Source organism: Mobula hypostoma, chromosome 9, assembly GCF_963921235.1.
Source record: "Mobula hypostoma chromosome 9, sMobHyp1.1, whole genome shotgun sequence".
Classification (NCBI taxonomy): domain Eukaryota; kingdom Metazoa; phylum Chordata; class Chondrichthyes; order Myliobatiformes; family Myliobatidae; genus Mobula; species Mobula hypostoma.
The window spans coordinates 17,256,821-17,283,178 of record NC_086105.1 but is presented as its reverse complement, the minus strand read 5'-3'; the positions used below and the strand labels follow the sequence as shown (position 1 = coordinate 17,283,178).

At 41.0% G+C, this 26,358-nt stretch overlaps 1 protein-coding gene across 2 annotated transcripts in view; it reads right to left on the bottom strand.

Annotated features, from left to right (window-relative positions):
- Positions 1-503: 503 nt before the first annotated feature.
- LOC134351531 (ras-related protein Rap-1b) overlaps positions 504-26,358 on the bottom strand; it is a 64,246-nt gene continuing 38,391 nt past the window's right edge. The window contains exons 6-9 of one of the 2 annotated variants that reach the window (XM_063057804.1): positions 20,800-20,940; positions 9,067-9,210; positions 5,612-5,723; positions 504-2,838 (exon numbers count right to left, since the gene is read on the bottom strand). In XM_063057804.1, the coding sequence (XP_062913874.1) occupies positions 5,637-5,723; positions 9,067-9,210; positions 20,800-20,940 (372 nt within the window). In that variant the 3' untranslated portion in view covers positions 504-2,838; positions 5,612-5,636. Of the gene's footprint in view, positions 2,868-5,611; positions 5,724-9,066; positions 9,211-20,799; positions 20,941-26,358 lie in introns of both variants that reach the window. The other variant, XM_063057802.1, reaches the window with a different exon arrangement.

Below are 26,358 nucleotides of genomic sequence, written 5' to 3'. Positions count from 1 at the left end.
TTGTGGACACTACAAACATAGGTGAAGGGTCAAGCATTACTGAGGAAGCAGGGAGTCTGCAGGAGGATTTGGACAGATTAGGAGAATGGGCAAAGAAGTCAGAGGTAGAATACAATGTAGGGAAGTGTTGGTCATGAACGTTGGTAGGAGTAAAGATGTAGACTATTTTCTAAATAGAGAGCAAATTCAGAAATTGGAGGTGCAATAGGACTCGAGCCCGAGTGCACAATTCTCTAAAGGTTAACTCGCAGTTTAAGTTAGTAGTAAGGAAGGCAAATACAATGTTAGCATTTATTTCAAGATGACTAGAATATAAAAACAAGGATATAATGCTGAGGCTTTATAAGGCATTGTTCAGTCAGCATTTGGAGTATTGTGCGCACTTTTGGGCCATTAGAATGGCTCACAGCAAATGGGGTTAAGCTCATAATGAAAAGGTATTGGACATAGTTATTGTAACCCCATTGGTTAAAAATAAATCTAAGAAATTCTGCTTTCTCATCATTTATTAAATTTCAAGTTTGGACTATTATACAGAGTTGTAACTCAATTCTCACCTGTTGTAAATGAGGGCAGACTTAGCGAGAATACCTATGCTGGACAGATGCAAAAAGAGACATAACCTTTCTGATTAGCATCCTCAGGCATTTAATGAAACTAACAGAATATTATAATATAATCAACTTAATACAATTTGAACAAAGTGCACTGTCTTTCTTTCTTGACATTCCACTCAAGAACTGAGATTCAATTTTAGTGGCCAGTGAATTTCTGAACTGACACTAATGGTAGAGCACTGCATGGGTTTCACAAGTAATCACTTGCTTATTGAGGGAATTTACAGATACTAGTTTTTAAGTTGTAGAGATAAAAACACGAATGTTAACCCTGCAAGTAGAAAACATGAGTAAAAACTTATTTTCTAAATTACGAAATGGGCTAAAAGGTATTTTCGAATGTTATAAATCAAATGTTGGCTTATAATTAAAGGATTTACTGATGCAGAAGAGTATTTCCAGTCACTAAGAAATTAGTTTCCTTAGCACATTTCTATATTAATCAATTACTTTGGTGCAGTGATTACCACCAGGTTTAGGAACAGTTACTACCCCTCAACCATCAGGCTTTTGAACCAAAGGGGATACCTTCACCCAACTTCACTTGCCCCATCAATGAAATGTTTCCAAAATCAATGGACTCACTTTCAAGAACACCATCTCATGTTCGATATTTTTTTTTATTATTACTACTTCTTTTTGCATTTGCAGAGTTTGTTGTTTTTGCACACTGGTTGAATGCCCATGTTGGCGCAGACTTACATTGATTCTGTTATGGTTATTATTGATTCTATTATGGATTTATTGAGTACACCTGCAAGAAAATAGTTGTTCTAGTGACGTATGTACTTCGATAATAAATTTACTTTGAACTTTACCAATACAATAGCAGACTAAAAAAATGAATAGATATACATAGCTACTCCCAATAATACTAAGCAAAAAATACGTAGCCTACTCCAAGATGATGTTTTTGAATTGCTAATAAAACTTCAAAAATGAAACCACCAACTTCACACACATCATTCAAATGTTACATTTACAAAAGTTAAACAGATACTTTATTTACTTGCAATTAAAACATGACAAAACATTCAAGTGGTAGATAATCATAATGCAAGCCCTTGCACGGCAATCTAAATTTATGGAACTGAATAGGTTATGCAAAAAAAAAAATTGCACCACTATGAAAATTAAGGCTTTTTAAGTTTGCATTTGGCCACCTTAAAGCACATGTAGCATTAATTTTCAATTTCAAATTACTGTGCCTCAATTCCTCAGATAAACTTCTATCCAAAAGTTAATGCATACAAAGCATAAAGGCATTGTTAAATAAAATTAGCAGAATTTAGGCCATGTAACCAAGTACACTCAGATAATTATTTCTCACATTCACCATCAATACCCACAATACTCTTCCACCAAGAAACATTTCAACAAAACAGCACACGCATAACGTAACCACTAACAGGCAATGTCTAATTTAATGTATATTTGGTACTCATAATTACAAATATGCATAAGCAAGCAGAATTACAGTGAGAACCTACAGCTGCAGGAGCATTTAGACCTCCAAGCAAACTTGCAAAATCTTAAAATATGTTAAAATATATACTTCCGGATGTAGACCCGCACTGTACAATTCATATAAACATTATTCCTCATGTAAACAGAAGAAACTCACAAGGAAAGACATTTTTCTGAAAATGTTAACAGCTATTTAAAAGCATTATAGACCAAAGACAAAATATAAATGAGACAGAAACATACATTTTCTGTACATAATAATCATAATTTCCACAGGTTGTTCTAAAATTTAAAAAAATTATTTTAATAGCTGTTGCAATTATCAGAGCACAGTTAATCACTGGAACTATTATCTTGCATCTCCATTTTAAAGAAGCTACAAATATCAAAGAAGCAGAGTCAGCTGTGAGAAATCATCTAAAGATATCTTTGGACTTCCATCTAAATGATGCTAAAATAGTGGTGCTTCCAGTAAATTACAGCTTTTATTTGACAAAACCGGACTTACTACTCATTATAAGTTCAATACAACACTGGTAAAAGGAATACTTCCTCCAATATGATCAACAATAACACTGAAAGTAGGATGCGGATTAACAGTTACCTACTAATAGAATGTTTCTGAAGTTAAAAAATAGCTTTGTTTTTTTTGTGCAAAATGACTTGGGAGCTTTCATCTGCTTGTTGAAAGATACCACCACAGGAAAGTCCATTTTTCAATTGTCAATGAGTTCAGTAAAGTGGAATGCTGGCACTGTCAAAATGAGAAATAGTTCATCATATCTAGAAGTATATAAAAAAAAGTTAAACTTTAGTAAGTTAATACAGCTTGAATTTAAAATGAACAATCTAATCAAATACAGTTGATTGGACAATCGATTAATCAGGACAGCGGCACATTTGGTACAACTCTTGAAGAACAAAATTAATTTTAAAAAATAGCCAGTATTCACTTCATTTATTTGGGACTCTATGCTGCTTAATTGGGACAGAAGACTGTTGCCGTATAGTTTCTAACTAGTATCAGTCATGTGTGCTTGTGTGGCCTTTAGACAATACACCTTACTCAGAGCGAACAGATTTTAAATAATGTTAGTTGTGTGTGTTTGTGTTCAAAATGCAGTGATTTTTGTCACTGATAGTCAGCGAGAAATAAGCAGAAAGCCAATTCAGAACTGTTTTGCTCATTGCGGTTTTAAGCATTCAGGCTTGTAAATGCCAGAAACAGCTAGGAGTGAAAATGAAATTATTTCACCACTTAAACATGTTAGGAACTCCAAAGAATTTGAAGGTATTAATAATCATCTTGAATGTTACCTTTGATCCCCACTGGACACTCAGCTCTCAACTGTGGCTCCAAGTAGCTGTTTGCATGTGACAGTGACCACACCTCAGCATGCCACTTTGACAGGTGGGCTAAACCAGGTGAGGTTACCCAGCGGGTGTCATACCTTGAGTGAGATGGGGACATACCTATCCTAGCATGCGAAGCCTACTCTGGCACACCGGGCAGATGAGATCTACAGTGAGATCCAACAGCTAGGAAGGTGGTTCTGCAAAGCTCCGTGGAGAGCGAAGAACATGACGAGGCACATAAGTCATAGAGTTCAGCAAGCCAAGGAAGACACCAGTTGTGACAATATTCATATCATTGACCCAGACTTCTGAGGTTGAGAATGTAACTGCCCCAGTGCAATGGCTTTTCCACTTTAGAAACTCTCTTGCACAAGTTTCCAGTCATCGTCAGACATAATGGACAGTCAGCAGTAGTACTGGTAGTTTCTAATTTCTGCATTTCATTTAAATACATAATTTGTAACTCAATTAAATGGCAGTCTGTATTTTTCATACTAAGAAAACTATTTCCATGAAACTTCAGTTAATTGGGGGCAGCCGCGTAATTTGACCAAAATATACTGGTTCCGATTTGGGCCAATTAACCAGAATCCACTGTACTATACAGCTTGTCATTGACAGACAAAAGCCAATCCAATTGTTGTCTGACCCAAAACCCATCAAACTTCTCAACATAGGCTTATCCAAATCAATTTTCATTATTGCTTCCTGACTACTTATTCCACATTTTAAATCTTCAGTACAAATTATATCCTATGTGAATATGTTCCTTAGGTTTACATCAATACAAACCTACTTAAAACTTGTCTCAAGCTTACTTGCAGTAGCATCACATGCACATAGCAGTACTTTTCAATATTACCAATATATATCTGTAGCATTTCTAAAAAGTTCAAGTTCTACTAAAACAATATAATAATTAACAAATTAACATCTACTTTACTATTATAACCAGCATTTATATTAACACCTGATTTTTAAAAACATTCTTTTGTTTTCTATTGAATAAGTCTGATAGGCTGGATCAGACTCTTCAATTTGTTTTCAAAAACACTGCTCAAAATACAGTATTAAACTTCCATTTGTTTAGAGAACAAATGCTGATGTGGTATTGAGCAAGAAATCGAAAGTGCCATATTGGATCCTTACTTTGTGCTATAGGAAGGCAAATGCAATATTAGCATTCACTTTGAGAGGATGACAACAGAAAAGCAAGGATGCAATGCTGGGGCTTTAAGGCACTGGTCAGACTACATTCTTGGGCATCTTATCTAATAAAGAATCTGCTAGCATTGGGGGGGGGGGAGAGGAAGGGGAGAAGAAGTAAATTGAAAGGCCTAAACAGACTGGGCATGGAGAGAATGTTTCCAACAGTGGGAGAGTCTAGGACCAGAAGGCACAGCCTCAAAATAGAAGGATGTTCCTTTATAACTGAGATGAGGAGGAATTTCTTTCGCCAGACAGTGATGAATCTGTAGAATTTATTGCTACAGAGAGATGTGGAGGCCAAGTCATTGGGTATATTTAAAGTGAAGGTTGATAGATTGATTCTTTAATAGTAAGGGTATCAAAGGTTATGCGGAGAATGCTACAAAATGGGGTGGAAAGAAAGGGGAAAAAACAAAGGGAAGTAAGAGAAATAAACCAGAGTTGAGGATGAGAGGGGAAAATAAAGAGGTGCTCAGCGCTGTCTGTCTGCATTTCACCAGTCTCCTCCTTGCTGCTGCTGGTGGAAGGTGTAGGAGTCTTTGTTCCCTTGCCACCAGATTCAGGAGCAGTTGTTGCCCTGCAGCCATCAGGCTACTGTATGGGCTTCACTCGCCTCAGTGATGAACACGCACCGCGCCAAGGGACTGACTTTTGGGTACCCTGCAGTTCATGATCCATGTTTACGTGCTTTTACTATTTACCAGGCACTTTGGCCTGAACTGACTCTGCAGGCTTATCCTGCAGCCACCAGGTTTTGTAAATATAATAGAAGACTTTAGAATACTGACAAATTGACTCTCGTCACAAAGGGATGCATGCACAATTTCCAAGAGAAATGTTTGCTGATAAAAAGGGGCATTTGCTTAAAATACATATAGCACTACCATTCTTCATAGAATCCCCACCCAGCCATCCTTTGCATATAGTTATCAACATGAGGTTGAATGCAACTTTGTTTTTACCTGGCTCAAAGTTAAAATAGGATTATTAAAGCAGCTGGCATTTTGCTGGCTTTGGAGGCCTTCCATAAACCGGTGATTTTCTGTTGATTTGTCGGACCAGATCATAAAAAATCTGTGAACAAAAATATTTCAACAGTAAAATTTAAGCAAATACCTAATTTTCACAACGTCCTTAAAAATACTTTCAGACTGTTCAGAAACAAGATTTTCAAAAAAATGCTGGAGGAATTCAGCAGGTCAGACAGCATCTATGGGAATAAATAAAAATTTCATATTTTGAGAGGAGGGAAATTGATAGGGGAGGAGAGTACACCACAGGAGAAAGGGATGGAGGAGGGGGCAAAGGGGGAGGCGATAGACAGGTGAGAAGAGGTAAGAAGCCGGACTATTTTTTTGCATTGGTGCATTTGAATAAGTGGCACTGGTTACATCACCCAACCCCAAAATTCTTTCACACAAACAACTGAATTTATGGTATATATTGCTCAATTAAATTTCTCTTTTTTTTTTAGAAAATCAACTAAAATATTTCATAATATCTAAATAAAAGATGTTATTGCAATACGTGATATTTTAAATTAAATACTTTAGCAACAAGTATAATGAAATTCACTCGAATGCTATCAATCCAAGCCTTGCATAATCATCTTTGCCACTGGTAGCATTTTACATCCACATTTAATCTTTTCTGCCTGCAATGTTGCTCACAATTAGGTGGCTCAAACTGAATTGAAGCAGTGGGATAAACTATCAAGGATATTTAAATATCATTGTCTTTGTAAATAAGAAGCTTAGTGTAAAACCAGCTTTTAACTAGAAAACTGTCAATTCTAGCACAGCACCTTAGCAAATTTCTTAAGGTCCTATAGAAGATGCAGAGTTAATCTCTGCGCAAAAAAGGAGAAATACCGCTTAGGTTTGACATCAGATGCAAAAACAGAAAATGCTGGAATTAATGTGGGTCAGGCAGCATTTTGCAGACAGAAACAAAGTCAAAGATTCAGGTTGATGCCACCTCATTTCATCACCACATGGCAGAGACTAGAAAAGCTAGATTAATTCTCAATAGAGAAAATATTGAAAAAGGTATTTAGTAAGGATAGTCAAAATTAGGAGGGAAGAGTTAGATTGACCTTAGTAGGTTAAAAGGTCAGCACAACATTGTGGGACAAAGGGCCTGTACCGTGCTGTTATGTTCGTAAAGTTGGCAGAAATCGGAAAATGAATTTGATATCAACTTCTAATTAGGATACATCCATGAAAGAACTTTGCAGGGAAAGAGAAATTAAAACTGAAGGAATTAGATCACTCTCTTTTATCTCCCGCCGATCAAAAAGGCCCAAGGCCAACCTTAGTGTCCCTCACCATACAGCAGTAGGGTGTATGGGTGCCTCCTATGCTGTTTGATTTTAAGTGCATTAAACAAATCCAATTACATTGAATGTAAAAACAATGAGATATTGACAGTAAAAACAAACACTGAATATTCTTCAGAATACCCAATGTTCTATAATCTACTTCCAAAAAGAAACAAGAAATTTTCATCTCCTTTGTTTTCTAATGCCACCATTAGTAACAGCTCTCAAAAGTAATACAGAGAACCATCTCCTTGAACCACTTTATTCCACCTGGAAAAGATGGTGGATATTAGTGGAAATAAAGTGTCACTTGACGGCAATTGCAATGACACCTTCCATCATTTTGAGAACAGTATGTGTCTATGAAGTTGTTAATGCTAATGTGGTAGATACCAGTGCTGCAAATGCAATAGAGTAACCTGACCAAGGAGTAGGTAGATCCTGAATAAAATTCCTCTGCTCCCACATTTTCTGCTGTAATAAGTACTCTTTGCCAGTTTTAGATAACACATGGAATGAATCAAATGGTCATTGACCAGCTTCTGCGATGCCTGATTTTACGAAGCAGTTGAGGGAACTCATCTGCTCAGTATTCCTAGCTTCAGCTTCATCTGGTTATTCACTTGCTGGGCTCTATGATCGAGAAACAGGGACTGTTCTTGAAGCCACCTCATGCTTTTTGTGTTTAATTGCTTCATGGTATTTGAAGCTGGAAACGAAAGGACTACAAAACAGTCTCATTCAGTGACTGTTACTTGGGACACTTAAAGTCAGGGATCAAAGCTGGTTCTATAGTAATTTGGCTGATCTATTAACATACCAGAAGACTTTTACAATATCAAGGCAGTAGTAACACACAGGTAATATACAATGTCCTTTAAACCCAATATCTTAGAATGAATCCCAAACATTTAACTGCAATAACTAAATTTCATTTGTACATTGACAGACAATCTAGGTTTAACATCTAAAATTGCAGTGATGCAACTTAACCTACCGAAGTGCCAATGTGAACCTGCTGAGAAATTGTCCAGCAGGAAGGAGTTGGAATTTGATAACTTTTGGATTGTTTTTTGGTACTGAAACCCCCTGGTTTCCTTGGCTGTGCAAGTGTAGGAAAGACGCACTCCAGTCCCACCAAACCCGTGAAATTGAGATGGCTCTCCCACCCCAAACCCCGGTTTGTGTGGATGCTGTGTAATCGGCAACCCTGTTACAAATTAGTGCCACGTCATAACAGACAGTACACTGCATATGATTAAAGGAATTATAACTAAAGGGTTAGTAAAGAAAAACAAATATATAAGGGCCCATTTTAATTAAACAGTCAAATGTGCACAAGTTGGAGCTCAGCACTTCATCGATATTTACTGATCCTCAGTTGTTCTCAGCACGTGGATCCACCAAACCACAGTCCGCACTGGGTCAAATCCTACAACCATTTCTCCCCAATGCCTTCTTTCTTCATCTCCCACCGAACAAAGCCCCAAGACCAACCTTAGTGCCCCTCACCAAAAACCTCCCAGTTCCACCATCCTAATTGGATGGCACACATTCCTCATCTTCAACAATAACCCAAACAGACTGAAAGCAGAGCAGACTGCTCTTACAGAAATGCTAAATGAAATACTTACAACATATCAATAAAAATGTGAACCAGGATGTTACATTACCTATATGTACTGGCCATAAGGACAAGAGGAGGTAATACCAATGCCTACAAACTGCACATCATTCTGCCATACATCACATCACAAGAACATGAACATTCGAGGAAGTGGTCCATTAACACGCTCTCAGTGTAGATCAATAAATATAATATCATATGCTCAGTTAAGCCATTCTCAAGCATGGATAAGATTTATCTGCATTCAATAATGCATCTCAAACTTAATTTCAACACATTCCACACATGTTTAGTTTTTCATTGAAGGCCTGCGACCTGAATGCCATTGAAGAAAGGATCAGACTTGTGCAATTTGTTTGAAGTTTAATCAACAAATGAGTGGAGATTTTCCCAGCAGGTAAATCTGTTTAATACAACACAAGACTGAAGATTGTTCTGAAAGTTAATTTGCAGAAAAGAACGAAGCTCACCTCATTAACATTAATCTTTGACTTTGCAGAGGATTCAAGAAAGGCACAGTTACACCACTGTCTTGCTAGATTCTGTCCTTGTTCCTTTCCAACCACTCGCTCTTCCTCCAAATCACACTTATTACCAACCAAAATCATTGGCACCTACAAGTAAAAATTTCAGTTGTTAATGAATACAAAACATTTATACAATTAGAAAAACACATGCTTTACTTTCTTCTTTTATTTTATTAAAATGTACCAAATAGTAATATATAAATTATATTTATGGTTGTGACCAAAGAAAACGATGCCATTGCCACTGGGTATATTTAATATACAATCAGTGGCCGCTTTATTAAGTATACCTGCTCACTATATCCGATCAGCCAATCATGCAGCAGCATCTCAATACATAAAAGCATGCAGGTATGGTCAAGAGGTTCAGTTGTTGTTCAGAACAAACATCAGAATGGGGAAGCAATGTGAACACAAAATAATCTGCAGATGCTGGGGTCAAAGCAACACTCACAACACGCTGGAGGAACTCAGCAGGTCGGGCAGCATCCATGGAAAAGATCGGTCGACGTTTTGGACTGGAACCCTTCGTCAGGACTGTCCTGACGTGAGTCCTGATGAAGGGTTCCGGCCCGAAACGTCGACCAATCTTTTCCATGGATGCTGCCCGACCTGCTGAGTTCCTCCAGCGTGTTGTGAGGGAAGCAATGTGATCTAGGTGACTTTGACTGTGGAATGATTGTTGGTCAGATGGGGTAGTTTGAATATCTCAGAAACAGCTGATCTCCTGTGATTTTCATGCACAGGTCTCTGGAGTTTACAGAGAAAGGTGTGGAAAAACAACAACAAAATAATCCAGTGAGTGGCAATTCTGTGGGCGAAAATCTCTTGTTAATGAGCGAGGTCAGAAGAGAATAGCCAGACTAGTTCAAGCTGACAGGAAGGCAACGGTAACTCAAATAACCGCATGTTATAACAGTAGTGTGCAGAAGAGAATCTCTAAATGCACATGTTGAACCTTGAAGTGGATGGCAGCTGTAAACATGAGCAGCATACAATGTCCATCTGACTTAATATCTTGGAATGGATCCCAAACATTTACCTGCAATAACTAATATTTTATTAGTAATTTACCGCTTGAAATGTTCTGTTCAAGAAAGCATTGACAGACAATCTAGGCTTAAAATCTAAAAGTGCAGTGGTGACAATGTTACAATGTGAATCTGCTGAGAAAACATCCAGTAGGCAGGAATTAATATTTGATAACAAAAAAAAAATCTGCATCCAAAAGTTATTTTACAAAACAATTGTAACAGGATCACCATGTTGCCTCATCAATAACCCTTGCAACCAAAACATGAAGTGTACTCTCCCAACAAGACTTGGCAGCCTTCAACTGGGTAACTAGATAGGATACTTTAAATACCAGTACAAAGCAAATTCAAGCCTTAGTTGCTATTCTACCCTAACAACAAGAAAAAAAAAACAAACAATGAAACATGAATCCAAGACTGTCTCCTCTGTTTTATTCCTGGGCTCATGGCGAACTTTCACAGACCATATGCCAGTCACCATAACTTACTTCAATTCCGAAAATCTCATTGTAGATACCGGTACTAAGAAAGGTTGCGAAAGGATACAGCAGGATATAGCTCAATTAGGTATTTGGAAAGTTAAATGCAAGAGAAGTATATTGTAAATATATGGACCCTTAGAAATACTCATGGACAAAGGAATCTAGGGATGCAAGTATATAGCTGTCTGAAACTAGCAACGCGGTGGTTAGGTAGCTTATGGCACACTTGCCTTCATGAGCCGGGGGCCGAGTATGAGAAGTAGAAAGTCATGCTACAACTGTACGAAACTTTAGTTCGATCATATTTGGAGTATTGTGTGCAGTTCTGGTCATCACACTATAGGATGGTTATGGAAGCTTTGAAGAGGGTGCAGAAGCTGGAGGTTCACCAGAAAATGATGAAACCTCCTTTAAACTCAACTCCCCCGCTGACCTTAAATGTATGCCCTATGGTTTTAGGCAGTTCAAGCATGGGAAAACGATACCAACTGTCCACTCTACCAAATCCTCTAATAATCTTATAAACCATCAGAACTCCCCTCGGCCTCTTACTCCAGAAAAAATAACCAAAGCAGCGTAATTACTAATCGAAGGATCTTTCGAAGAGAAGATGGCGGCGCGACACAGCACGCAGCGGCCACTCCGGAATGAATATCTGTAATCTGTCAAGTAGGATGCCGTGCACAATCCTGATTTGATGGAGACAGACATGAGAAGCACAGAGGAACATCTGGTGAAACTTCTGAAATGCCTATTTCGCTGCCGCTGCTACTGTGCGATCCAGAATCTCCGGAGGAGAAGGCCCCGAATCCTCGGCTTTGCCTGTTGCTTGGCAGTCGGGGCAGGGGTCGAAGCGCTCGGCAGAGATGGTGCTCGGTGTCGGAGGCTCGAAGCTTTCGGACGGACTCAGTCGGCTGTGGTTGGGTGCTTCCAGGGTGCCACATCGGAAAGTTTGCTGCGCTGGAGGTTCATGGCAGAGAGAGTTTCTTCCTTCTACTGTCTACGTGAGATGATGAGGCTATAGGGACTTTGAGACTTTTTTTTAACCGTGCCCATGGTCTGCTCTTTATCAAATTACGGTATTGCTTTGCACTGTTGTAACTATATGTTATAATTATGTGGTTTTCGTCAGTTTCGTCTTGGTCTGACGTGTTTCTGTGATATCCTACTGGAGGAGCATTGTATCATTTCTTAATGCATGCATTACTAAATGACAATAAACGGGGACCGAGTGCCCTCATAACCTAATCTATTTCCCATGTAGAAATAATACAAGAGCTATACTACTTGGCAAGAACATCCATGACATGATAGAATTAAACAGTGAAGTGTTGCCAATATAAGTTATATTCTCCCACATAGATGAAGCAGGATGGAAGTTTAAATGTTCTAACAAATAAAGCCACAACAACCAGTTTCCATTTAATATTGACAGAATGACAAAAAGCACAAGAAATTAACACAAGGCCAATCCTTTCCAGAAAAAGCACAAAACAACCTTCTCCCATACAAAAATCCAAAAATTAAATGAGCAATGGACATACAAGGTGGGAAGTAAATTAAGACATGTTTTAAATACAGGTTTTTATTTTGAGTCTGAAATCTAATGTACAATACTATCACAAAAAGATGAAAATATCAGGTAGCATTTCAATGTTGTACTCGCTCTCCATGCTGTTGCCAGTTGATTAGCTGCAAATGGCCTGAAAATTGATATTCTAAATAGAAATCTTCCACAGCATCTGTTAGCAGATCAGCTACTTATTGCTTCAAGTACTGATCTTGCAGTTGAAAACAAAAGGTTGATAGTCAATTCAGCCTTCGGCGTTTTACTACTGGTCAACATGGAGAAGTTTTTTTTAATGATAATGCACAACAGAGGCCCTTTTTGATGGAAACTTGCCGAATTATCCCAGTAGTCCTCAAGACCACCGGCTTTTTAAAAATTGTAATTGTTAGATCATAAGCATAGCTTTAGTGTTTTGCACCAAATTACCCTGGGGCTTGGTTTCTATTAAGTACTATTAAAGAACAAATGATTGATAAGACTTAAAAACTGAAGATAAACTCTAGAACTTAAATATGAACATTCACTTGCTCAAGGTATCCACAGAGCATTATCAGCATATCCTCCAATAAAAATTACCAAGGTTTTGTCAAAGACTTGGATAAAAAGGGAATCTAATCCTGAACGAGTTGATGGTAGTTAAAGCATAGAGTAAGGAGCCTGCTCAAGTGGAAACGGCAGATAACTCATCGATAGCTATGAACTAACTGGTTAAGATGGTGGCATGCTCATACACAGTGGGTTCTACGGTAATAATAATAAATATGTTATTGTCTTTAATTTTTTTTTTACTATCGCAAGACCCTGCTGGACATTAAGAACTCGAAATACTGCAGTTCTACCCCATTAGCATTGTTGCTTGTTGGTGGAGAAATTGAAGGAGTTGGACTTGGTGCCGACTGTGTTGTTGCCTGCTAATTAGAGGTGTGCAAAGGTATGCAAAGACTGTGTGCAGTCTAACAGCAAGTGATTGTCTTAGTTGCTTTTCTTGTGATCAGAAGACCCTATTGGATATCAGTACATAGAACACAGAAAACCTACAGCACAATACAGGCCCTTCAGCCCACAATGCCGTGCCGAACATGTACTTATTTTAGTAATTACCTAGGGTTACCCATAGCCCTCTATTTCTCTAAGCTCCATGTACCTATCCAGGAGTCTCTTAAAAGACCCTATCGTTTCCACCTCCACCACCATCGCCGGCAGCCCATTCCACGCCCTCACAACCCTCTGCGTAAAAAACCTGCCCCCGACATCTCCTCTGTACCTACTTCCAAGCACCTTAAAACTGTGCCCTCTCGTGTTAGCCATTTCAGCCCTGGGGAAAAGCCTCTGACTATCCACACGATCAATGCCTCTCATCATCTTATACACCTGTATCAGGTCACCTCTCGTCCTCCATCGCTCCAAGGAGAAAAGGGCAAGTTCACTCAACCTATTCTTATAAGGCATGCTCCCCAATCCAGGCAATGTCCTTGTAAATCTCCTCTGCACCCTTTCTATAGTTTCCACATCCTTCTTGTAATGAGGTGACCAGAACTGAGCACAGTACTCCATGTGGTGTCTGACCAGGGTCCTATATAGCTGTACCATTACCTCTTGGCTCTTAAACTCAATCCCATGGTTGATGAAGGCCAATACAACGCATGTCTTCTTAACCACAGAGTCAACCTGTGCAGCAGCTTTGAGTGTCCTATAGACGCGGACCCCAAGATCCCTCTGATCCTCCACGATGCCAAGAGTCTTACCATTAATACAATATTCTGCCACTATATTTGACCTACCAAAATGAACTACCTCACACTTATCTGGGTTGAACTCCATCTGCTACTTCTCAACCCAATTTTGCATCCTATCGATGTCCCGCTGTAACCTCTGACAGCCCTCCACATTATCCACAACGCCCCCAACCTTTGTGTCATCAGCAAATTTACTAACCCTTCCCTCCAACTTCCTCATCCAGGTCATTTATAAAAATCACGAAGAGGAGGGGCCCCAGAACAGATCCTTGAGGCACACCACTGGCCACCAACATCCATGCCGAATATGACCTGTCCACAACCACTCTTTGGGCAAGCCATATGTGGATCCTATGCCTCCTTACTTTCTCAATAAGCCTTGCATGGGGTACCTTATCAAATGCTGAAATCCATATACACTACATCTACTACTCTACCTTCATCAATGTGTTTAATCACATCCCCAAAAAAATTCAATCAGGCTTGTAAGGCACAACCTGCCTTTGACAAAGCCATGCTGACTATTCTTGATCATATTATGCCTCTCCAAATGTTCATAAATCCTGCCTCTCAGGATCTTTTCCATCAACTAACCAACCACTGAAGTAAGACTCACTGGTCTATAATTTCCTGGGCTAGCTCTACTCCCTTTCTTGAATAAGGGAACAACACCTGCAACCCGCCAATCTTCCGGAACCTCTCCCATCCCCATTGATGATGCAAAGATTATTGCTAGAGGATCAGCAATCTCCTCCCTCACCTCCCACAGTAGCCTGAAGTATATATCTCGTCCGGTCCCAGTGACTTACCCAACTTGATGCTTTCCAAAAGCTCCAGCACATCCTCTTTCTTAATGTCTATAAAGCATTAAGTGACTGTCACGGGTTGGCGCTAATACCAAGGGCCTTGAGGTCACGCTTGCAGGTGCCCTTGTAGTGCAGCTGGGTCTTCCTGTTGGTCTCTTTCCAGAGTCCAGCTCCCCAAAGAGAATGTCCTTTGGTATACGCCCATTTGCCATGGGCAAGATGGGCCTAGCCAGCACATACGCCCGTTTGAGGAAGGTGAACAAGGAGGTGGCACCTGTTCTTTTGAGCACTCTTGTTGGTAACCTTGTCTTCCCAGGTGATACCACGTACGCGTCTGAGGCAGCGCATATGGAGAGCGTTGAGTCGCTGCTCTTGTTTTGTGCACAGGGTCCAAGTTTTGCCAGCGTAGAGCAAAGTGCTCAGCACACAGGTTGTGTACACCTGGACTTTGGTGTTCATGGCGAGTCTGTCGTTGGCCCAGACTCCCTTAGTCAACCTTGAAAAAGCTGCGGCTACTTTTCCGATGCGCTTGCTGATATTGCTTTTGAGTGACTGGTTATCCAACATCGTGGAGCCCAGATATGTGAATTTGTGGACGACTTCCAGCTCATAGTTGACAATGTTAATGGATGGCTTGTCGTCAATGTCTTGTCCCTCTCCTGTGTCCTCTTCAGGCCGAACTCCTGGCAGGTTTCCGCAAGGCGAGTCATGAGATCTTGTAGCTCCTGCTGTAAGTGAGTTGCGACAGCTGCGTCATCAGCAAACAGGAAGTCTCTGAGGAGCCTTATCTACATTTTGGTCCTCGCTCTGAGTCTTGACAGCCTGAAGAAGTTTCTGTCTGATCTTGAATGGAGTTTAAGTGCCCTCAGTGGCCTCCCCAAAGGCGGACTTGAGCAGGACAGCAAAGAAGATGCCGGACGGCATTGGAGCAAGGACACACCCATTTTACCCCACTGAGGATGTTAAAGGACTCTGATGTAGAGCCGGCAAACACTATGGTCCCCTTCATGTTGTCATGAAACGACCCGATGAGTAGGATTGGGAGGCAGCCAATCTTGGCAAGGATCTCAAAGAGGCACTTTCTGCGCACAAGGTCGACTGCCTTAGTAAGATTGATGAAGGCAACGTAGAGTGGTTTCTGCTGTTTTCTGCACTTCTCTAGCAGTTACATGAGGGAGAAGATCATGTCGATGGTGGACTGCTCAGCCCTGAACCCACACTGAGACTCAAGACAGACCCTTTCTTCAAGCAGTTGGAGACACTTCAGGGCAACTTGAGCAAAAAGCTTCCCCACAACTCTAAGAGAGATGCCATGATAGTTGTTATAGTTGCTCCTGTCGCCCTTGTTCTTGTAGAGAGTGATGATGTTTGCATCCCTCATGTCTTGGGGTACACTGCCTTCTCTCCAACACTGGCAGAGGATTTGGTGCAGCTCTGGGATGAGGGTGTCCTTGGCACATTTGAGAACCTTAGGAGGGATGTCAATTTTTCCTGGTGCTTTCCCAGAAGGAAGTGCTTCTAGTGCCTCGCTGAGTTCCTCCATGTGGGGTCTTCATCAAGTTTGATCATGGTGAGCAGAGGTTCAATGGTGTTCAGAGCTTTTTTTTTTAAAATGATAGTCTCTCTGGCATACAGCTCCGAGTAATGTTCAACTCAGCGTTCCATCTATTGTGTTCTGTCCTTGATGACCTCTCCCGTTGATGACTTTAGTGGGGCAGTCTTGCTCTGTAATGGACCAATGGCTAGCTTGATTCCATTGTACATTCCTCTGATGTTGCCAGTGTCAGCAGCCTCCTGGATGTTGGAGCAGAGCTGGAGCCAGTAATCATTAGCACACCGCCTGTTGAACTTTGTTCCAGGTAGACCGAGTACTTGTAGGTTCTTCTCGCTAGCAGAGGACTTGTATGTGGTCAGTGCTTTTCTCTTTCTCCTCAATCAGAGGCAACAGCACTTCAGAGTGGGCCTCAAACCAGACAGCAAACTTAACTGTCTTCCCCCACCAGTGCTGTAGATGGTGTCCCGCAGGGTTTCCTGTCTCTTGCTGACATTGGTGTCAGGACAGCCAGGCAGAGCTTCCTGCAAGGCTTGCAGAAACTCTGCTATCTTTACAGAGTCACCAGTATTGCTGGTGACAACGTGTGGCCTCCCATCCCTTCTGAAATTTTACCTTGCTGCACACAAGGGAGTGGTCAGTGTCACAATCTGCACTCTGGTAACTGCATGTCACCTTGACAATCTGAAGACTGCTGTGTCTTGCGAAGATGAGATCAGGTTGGTGCCAATGTTTGGACCTTGGATGTCTCCATGACACATTGTGCTGAGGCTCGCTGCTGAAGAAGGTGTTAGTGATACAGAGGTCATGTAGGCAGCAGAGTTCAGGGAGGCACTGGCCGTTTTCCTTCATCTTTCCAGTTCTGAACAGTCCCAAACAGGGAGGGCAAGCCGTGGCGGTCACTGCCAACTCCTGCATTAAAGTCACTGTGAATGAATGGTGGCAGCACTGAGTTCATCATAGAACTTGTCTTTAGCTTCCTGGGTAGAGGTTAATAGTCATAGTCATACTTTATTGATCCTGGGGGAAATTGGTTTTCGTTACAGTTGCACCATAAATAATAAATAGTAATAGAACCATAAATAGTTAAATAGAAATATGTAAATTATACCAGTAAATTATGAAATAAGTCCAGGACCAGCCTATTGGCTCAGGGTGTCTGACCCTCCAAGGAAGGAGTTGTAAAGTTTGATGGCCACAGGCAGGAATGACTTCCTATGACGCTCCGTGTTGCATCTCGGTGGAATCAGTCTCTGGCTGAATGCACTCCTGTGCCCACCCAGTACATTATGTCGTGGATGGGAGACATTGATCACGATGGCATGCAACTTGGACAGCATCCTCTTTTCAGACACCACCGTGAGAGAGTCCAGTTCCATCCCCACAACATCACTGGCCTTATGAATGAGTTTGTTGATTCTGTTGGTGTCTGCTACCCTCAGCCTGCTGCCCCAGCATACAACAGCAAACATGATAGGACTGGCCACCACAGACTCGCAGAACATCCTCAGCATCGTCCGGCAGATGTTAATGTAGGCGCATAAGCCTACAGAGGAAGAGAGCCTCGTTTCTTGAAGAGCAATCATGTCCATCTGCAGTCTGCTCAGTCCGCTGTTGATCACTGTGGTCTTGCAGGCGTTGCTCAAATCTTGCAGGTCTGCTGTAAGGCCTGGTGTCATGGTCCATATGTTCCAAGTACCTATCTTGAGGGCGAAATACTTTTGACGTTTGCTTTTTTTTTGCCGGGTGTAAGGTTATCGATCCACCTGTCGGGGGTTCCCTGTGCCCCACACATCCAGTGGAGCACGTGGACCGTGACAAGGCAGCACTTTTTGACTGGGGACTACCCAGCTTAAGGCGGGCAGGAGCTACCTATTGAGGTCCTCGGACCTCTCCCACCATTAGAAGCAGCCTCTGGCGCCTCACCTCTCCGCCAATCGAGCGCAGTGGCTTATCACCGGTAACTGCTGCTTCCATGTTGTGTCAACACTGAGTGAAGAGTCCTCTCCAGGGTGCAATCCTGGGTGGGAAGATTTGAAGAGCCGGTTGTTGCCCATTCAGCGGGCTCCCCCTCTCCACGTCACTGATGTAGTCCTGAAGGGCAAGCGCCGATACATCTTGGCACCAGTGTCGTTGCAGAAGTTGCCAGAGTGAAGTTGTAAACAACATCAAACTGCCTTAGGGAGCCCACTCCAGATTTCTTCCTCAAGGTCTACTCCTGAAGCCTCTCCCATGAGTGGGTATGGCCACAAAGGAGCAGAGGTTTAAAATCAGTTTTCCTTCTACGCAGGCTGCCGTCCAAGGCTGATGGGCCCCAGCTGCCCGGAGCAACTGGTTATGAAGCGCCAGTGGTCCATCTTTGCCCCTTCTCTTGTCAGTAGAAACAGCCCCGCCAGGCCTAGTCTCCAAGCCACACGTGAAGCAAATTGGTATTCATGTATCACTGAATGACAATTTAACTTGAAGTATAAATTAACCTATAGCATTTAATTAAATATAGTAAACAGAGGTAAACATGATTCATACTAAATAAACAGGTACAAGGACAGAAAACATTATTACTGAAATATCTCAGAGATTGTGGACATGTTTACCCAAATCAGCTATATTGTAATAATTGCTTTGGATGAGAGGAGACATGATAGAGGTGTACAAGATAATAAGAGGAATAGATCAGCGCCTCTTCCACAGGGCACCACTGCTCAATACAAGAGGACATGGCTTTAAGGTAAGGGGTGGGAAGTTCAAGGGGTATATTAGAGGAAGGTTTTTCCACTCAGAGAGTGGTTGGTGCGTGGAATGCACTGCCTGAGTCAGTGGTGGAGGCAGATACACTAGTGAAGTTTAAGAGACTACTAGACAGGTATATGGAGGAATTTAAGGGGGGGGGCTTATATGGGAGGCAGGGTTTGAGGGTCGGCACAACATTGTGGGCCGAAGGGCCTGTACTGTGCTGTACTATTCCATGTTCTATAAATGACAGTAGTTTGAGGAATTCTAGCTTTGATAGGAGATGAGGAGTTAAGTCAGAGATACAGGGAGGAAAAAGGTTTCTCTTTTGAGGGAGTGAATGTTTTCAATTAAATACCTTGGAAATGATGAATTCTTAGGAAAGTAGGATACAATACAAGCCAGTCAAGTATATAGAGCTTAGTCCCTGTACAGAAAATGTGTCTGTGAGTAAGTTTGTGATGGGGATCAGGAGGTAGTATTAGAGGAGCCCCAGTTCCTGCACTTATTTATTAGATTTTAAGGCTCTTGCAACCAGAGAGGATAAGTTCCTGAGAGAGTGTTTGGGATGATATTTTTCAATCAATACATGGAGGGGTCTGGTCTTCAACGTGTGACTTAGCTACTAAGCCTGGAAGTTTTTCTACGGACAGAAGTGGCAAAAGCGGGTTACTAGTAACTTAAAAACTGGGCAGATAGGGTTTGTCAGTCATGGTTGGCAGCTTATCTAGGAGAAGGAAAACTCTGATTTCAAACTTACACTACCTTGTGGCTGTACCCACTCATGGGGAAACCTTCGGGAGTAAACCCGGAGAAAAAATTTGGGGTTAGAGTCCCTTAAGGCTGTTTACGCTGAATGGCCACTCCTGCCATACTGCTACTGCCAAACTGTATCTATCTCTGCTGTTTCTTTAGATTCATCAGCTCCCTGGAGAGGCGCAGCCTGCTGCACAGGCAACAGCTTCCCCCTCTATATTGTACTGTCTTGGCTTGACAGCTAGGAAGCAACATTCATGGTCGAACTTGACCAGAGGAGGGCCATATACACTGAGAGGCCAATTAGGGAACAAGTAATACACAATGAAAGGGGTTAATCAATAATCCTGTTGTGAGAATACCTTAGGCATAACATGATAGAATTGAAAAGGCAAGTTAAGTAGTTCAACCCAAAAATCAGTGACCTAAATTTAAACAGAAGGAAACTATGAATGTACGAGAAGCAACATAGCTATGACAGATCACCAAGGAGCTTCAATGAAAGGCATGCAAAGTTGCACAATTAATTCTGATACAAAAACAAAATAAAAAGATTATTGAACAACAGCTAACAAAAGAAGCTTAAAAAAGACATCAAAGTCAAATAAAGTTGTTCTAAAAAAAAGTGGCTTAGGACTGGGGGCAATTTAGAACCCATCAAAACAAACACAATATTTTGATTGAGGGCAAAAATAGAAACTTAAAAAAATTAAAATAGATTACATACTTTGATTCTGTCAAAATCACAGGATGGTAAATTGTGAATATTGTGTAGTGCTGTACATTAGTTTTACAGAACACTGCATAAGCTCAGCTGTTTCAAGAATAAATTAAACTCTTTCAGTATAATTTTAAAAGCTCTGCGCCATTAATCTCTTCTTTTTCCTATGGTCATTTTATAATTTGTCCCACGATTGAAGCAAACATTTTAATTATAAGCTCGATTAAAAAAAATTTGAAAAATTCTAAATTAGGTTTCCCAAAACAAAAAGCTGGTTGTACATACTTACATCATCAGTATCTTTCACTCTAAGAATTTGCTCTCTAAGATCTTGCAAGTCATTGAAAGTCGATTGTGCTGTTATAGAATACACTAAGGCAAAACCTTGTCCATTTTTCATGTATAGATCTCTCATTGCAGTAAATTGCTCCTGTAAATGAAATATGACTATCATTCTATAGTTTTCAGTATCTTTAAATAATTAACAAATATCACTTAAATTAGCAAGTATTAAAGTAAAATTTTATACTAGTTAAATGACTGCATATAAAACTGCATTTTATGAGGAAAACAAAAATCACACTTTTCAGTAAGTTTTAGATTGGACTGTTTTGTCCATCTCACTAGTTTAAAAAAAACAGTAACACACATCAGCCCAATGATGAAATCATGCTGGATTAACTGGTTTTGGAACCAGCTTAATGTTCAAAATATTACCCAATTCGCACATGAACAGTAATAGTGACTGCATGATTACAAACACACACCAGTTTATGACCCTGTCAGTTTTATAATTTATAGGATAAATTAAAATAAAAAAAGGAAAGCACAGTAACATTCCTGAATGTCCATGATATACTGAACCTAGCGGGACCAGGTCTTTGGCACTGAGTCTGGGTCTGCGGCTCAGAAGAGGGCAGAAGTACAGAACAGAAACAGGCCCTTCAGCCCATCTAGTCCATGCCAAAACTAATTAAATTGCCTAGTCCCCTTGACCTGCAGCAAGACCACAGCCTTCCATATCCCTATTATCCATGTATCTATCCAAACTTCTCTTAAATATTGAAATCGAGCTCGAATGCACCACTTGTGCTGGCAGTTCATTCCACACTCCCATGACCCTCTGAGTGAAGATGTTTACCCTCATGTTCCCCTTAAACTTATCATGTTTCACTCTTAACCCATGATCTCTAGTTGCAGTCCCATCCAACCTCAGGCGAAAAAGCCTGCTTGCATTTACTCTATCTATACCCCTTATAATTTTGTATCCCTCTATCAAATCTTCTCTCAATCTTCTACATTCTAAAGAATGCAGTCTTAACCTATTCAACCCTTCCTTGAAACTCAGGTCCTCCAGATCTGGCAACATCTTTGTAAATTTTCTCTGCATTCTGTTTACATCTTTCCTGTAGGTAAGTGTCCAGAACTGCACACAATACTCCAAATTAGGCCTCACTAACATCTTCTGAGGAATAAGATGCATAACATCCAATCTTCTGTACTCTATATATTGATTTATGAAGGCCAATGTGCCAAAAGCCCTCTTTATGACCCTACCTACTTGTGACGCCACTTTCGACGAATTTTGTACCTGTATTCCCAGATCCCTTTGCTCTACCACACTCTTCAGTGCCTTACCATTCACTGTGCAAGACCTACCCTGGTTGGTCCTACCAAAGGGCAAAACCTCACACTTGTCTACATCAAGTTCCATCTGCCATTTTTCCAGCTGACGCACATCCCTCTGCAAGGCATGACAGCCTTCTTCATTGTCCACTACACCCCCAATCTTGGTGTCATCCAGAAAGCTGCTGATCCAGTTAACCACATTATCATTCATATAATTGATATAGATAATAAACGAAGGACCCAACACCTGCAGCACACCAACAGTCACATCCTGAGCGTTGAGCAACTAAACCTTCTTGACCAACCTCCCATGTGGGGCCTTGCCAAATGCCTTGCTGAAGTCCATGTAGACAACATCCACTGCCTTTCCTTCATCCAGATTCCTGGTAACTTCCTCAAAAAACTCTATAGGATTGGTGAGACATGACCTACCACTCACAAAGGCATCCTGACTTTCCTTAATCAGTCCATGGTTATCCAAGTACTTGTACATCCGGTCCCTTAGAATACCTTCCAATAACTTTCCCACAACCGATGTCAAACTCACCTGCCTATAATTTCCTGGTTTCTGTTTAGAGCATTTTTTAAAAAAAAAACAGTGGAACAACAATGGCAATTCTATAATCCACTAGTGCCTCTCTTGCCGCTAAGAATGTTCTGAATTTCACAACTAGGACCCTGGCAATCTCTACATTTGCCTCTCGTAGGGTACAAGGGAACACTTGGTCAGGCGCTGGTTATTTATCCACCCTGATTTGCCTCAGGGTAATAAACATCTCCTCCTCTGTGATCTGTACAGGGTCCATGAAAGTGATGACACTTCACCTCACTTCTATAGATTCTGTATCTGTCCCTCCAGGAAATGCAGATGCAAAGAATGCATTTAAGATTTACCCCACCTCTTTTGACTCCACACATGGATTACCATTCTGATCTTCCAGAGGACCAATTTTGTCCCTAGCAATTATTTCATTCATAACATACAGTACCTGTAGAATCCATAGGATTCTCCTTCATCTTGTCTGCTAGGGCAACCTCATGCTTTCTTTTAGCCTTGCTGATTTATTTCTTGTGTTCTCTTGCATTTCTTGTACTCCATAAGCATCTAATTTGTTCCTACTTGCCAATAACTGCTATGTACCTCCTTTTTTTTTCTTCCCTTAACCAGGGCCTGAATATCACTTGAAACCCAAGGTTCCCTACATTTTTTTATCTTACCTTTTATTCTGAGAGGCACATGTGAGCATTATACTCTCAAATTTTGTTTCTGAAGTGCACCACTTTCTAAGTACTCCTTTGCCAGTAGGCAGCCTGTCCCAATCCACACTTTCCAGATCATTTCTGATATCATCAAAATTGGCCTTTCTCCAATTTAGAAACAGAACCCACAGACCAGACCTCTCTCTTTGCATACTTTCTTTGAAACCAATGGCATTGTGGTCACTGGATGCAAAGTGTACTCCTACACAAACTTCTGTCACCTACCCTGTCTCATTCCCTAATAGCAGATCCAGTATCACACACTCTCTCATTAGGACTTCTATGTACTGATGAAGGAAGCTTTCCTGAACACATTTTACAAACTCCATCTCATTTTGTCCTTTTACATTATTGGATTCCCAGTCAATACGTGGAATGTTAAAGTCACCTAGCTATAGGGGATTCCATAGTTAGAGAAGGAGACAGCAGATTCTGTGGGCTAGATAGTATGTTGCCTTTCAGATGCCAGCATCAGAGGTGTCTCGGATTGGGTCCACAGCATTCTAAAGGGGGGGGGGGGGGTGAACTACCAGAAGTTGTGGTACATATTTGTACCAACAACATAGGTAGGAAAAAAAAGTCTCCTAAAGAGAGAATACAGGGAATTAGGTAGAAGGCTGAAATACAGGACCTCAAAGGTAGCAACCTCTTGAATGCTGCCTGTGCCACATGCCAGTGAAGGTAAGAGTAGGATGATTGGGCAAATAAATGTGTGGCTGAGGAATTGGTGCAGGAGATAGGGTTTCAGATTCCTTGATAGATGGGATCTCTTCAGAGGAATGCATAACCTGCACAAAAAGGACAGGTTACACCTGAACTCGAAGGAGACTAATACCATAGCAGGCAGATGTGTTACAGCTATTTAAACCAACTGGAGGGCTTAAACCAATTTGGCAGTGGAATGGAATTTGGAGTGATAAGACTGAGGAAGAATAGGCAGATGATAGGGCAAAATTGCAGTCAATGGGATGAGTTGAAATATAACATGGGGGCAAAATTGAAATGGATGATGAGTATAGGACTGAAGGTGCTCTGTTGGAATACACACAGCATACCAAATAACCAGGATGACCTTGTAGGGTAGTTAGAGATTGGCAGGTATGACATTGTAGGCAGATCTTAACATCCAAGGATACATATTGTATCGAAAGGCAGAGGGGATGGGATGGTTCTGTTGGTAAAAAATGAAATCAAATCCTTACAAAGAGGTGATATGGGATCGGAAGACATAGAATTATTATGGGTAGGGTTAAGAAACTATAAGAGTAACAAGATCCTGATGCAAGTTATATACAGGCTCCTGAACAGTAGCCCGGATGTGGGGTACAAATTACAATGGGAGATAGAAAAGGCAATATTACGATTGTCATGGGGGATTTCAATATGCAGGTAGAGTAAAAATCAGGTTGGTGCTGGAACCAGAGGGAACTTCTAGAATGCCAACAAATTGGTTTTTTAGAGCAGCTTGTGGTTGAGCCCACTATGGGAAAGAATTCTGGATTGAGTGTTGTGTAATGAACCAGAGGTGATGTGGGAGCTTAAGGCAAAGAACAGTGATCATGACAAGAATTCGTCCAGTAGTTTGAGAAGCTAAAAATCAGATGGTCAGTATTACAGTGTAGTATAGGGAATTAGAGGCATGGGGGGAGCTGGCCAATGTTGATTGGAAGGAAACACTAGCAGGGATGACAGCAGAACAGCAAAGGCTGGAGTTTCTGGGAGCAATCTGAAAAGTGCAGGATAGAAACGTCCCAACGAGAAAGAAATATTGTAAAGGGAGGATGAGACAACCGTGGGTGACAAGGGAAGTCAAAGAGAGTATAAAAGCAAGACAGAGCATACAATACAGCAAATATTAGTGGGAAATTCAAGGATTAGGAAGTTTTTAAAAACCAGAAGGCAAATAAAAAAAGCAATAAGGATAAAAAAAAATGAAATATCAAGATAATCTAGCCAATAACATATACAAGAGGACACTAAAAGTTTTCTCAGATATATAAAGATACCAGCAGTGTGTCGGAAAATCGAGAGTGACAAGGGTACGAAATGAGTGTAGTTGCTATTGCTAAGGAGAAGGTGCTTGGGCAGCTGAAAAGTCTGAAGGTAGATAAGTCACCTGAACCAGATGGATTACATTCTGAAAAAGGTAGCTGAAGAGTTTGTGGAGGCATTAGTAATGATTGTTCAAGAATCACTAGATTCCAGAATGGTTCCAGAAGACTGGAAAGTTACAAATGTCACTCCATTCTTCAAGAGGGGAGGAAGGCAGAAGAAAGGGAATTATAGGTCAGTTAGCCTGATTTCAGTGGTTGGGATGATGTGGGAGTCCATTGCTGATGATGAGGTTTTGGGGTATTGGGAGGCACACACTAGGCCAAAGTTAGCATTGTTCTCCAAAGGGGAAATCCTTTTTGAGCAAACAACAGCCAAGATAGACAAAGGAAAGTCAGAGAATGTTATTTACTCAGATTTTCAGAAGGCCTTTGACAAGGTGAGGCCAAGAGTGGGAATAAAGGGGACCTCTTCTAGTTGGCCATCAGTGTTCTGTGGGGGTTTGTGTTGAAACCACTTCTTTTTATGTTGTATGTCAATGAGCTAGATGAAAGAATTGGTAGCTTTGTGGCCAGGTTTGCAGGTGATACAGAGATAGGTGCTTGGGCAGATGGTGTTAAAGAAGCAGGGTTGTGCAGAAGGACTTGGGCAGATTGCTATTGAAAATGCACACAGAATGAGTCTTAGCAGGGCTCAGTGAACAAGCATTGAGCACATCTCCAACAAAGCTGAAAAAAATTAAACAATGCGCCCAAGCCAAGACCACCAGACCCCAAAACAGTTACTTTTTCCAAACAGCAAGGCTGATCAACACCTCTCCACCCACTAACCCACCCTTCCACACCCCAACCACCCCCTACTTCTATCATTTCCTGTCAGTCACATTACGTACAGACACTCCCGTGCT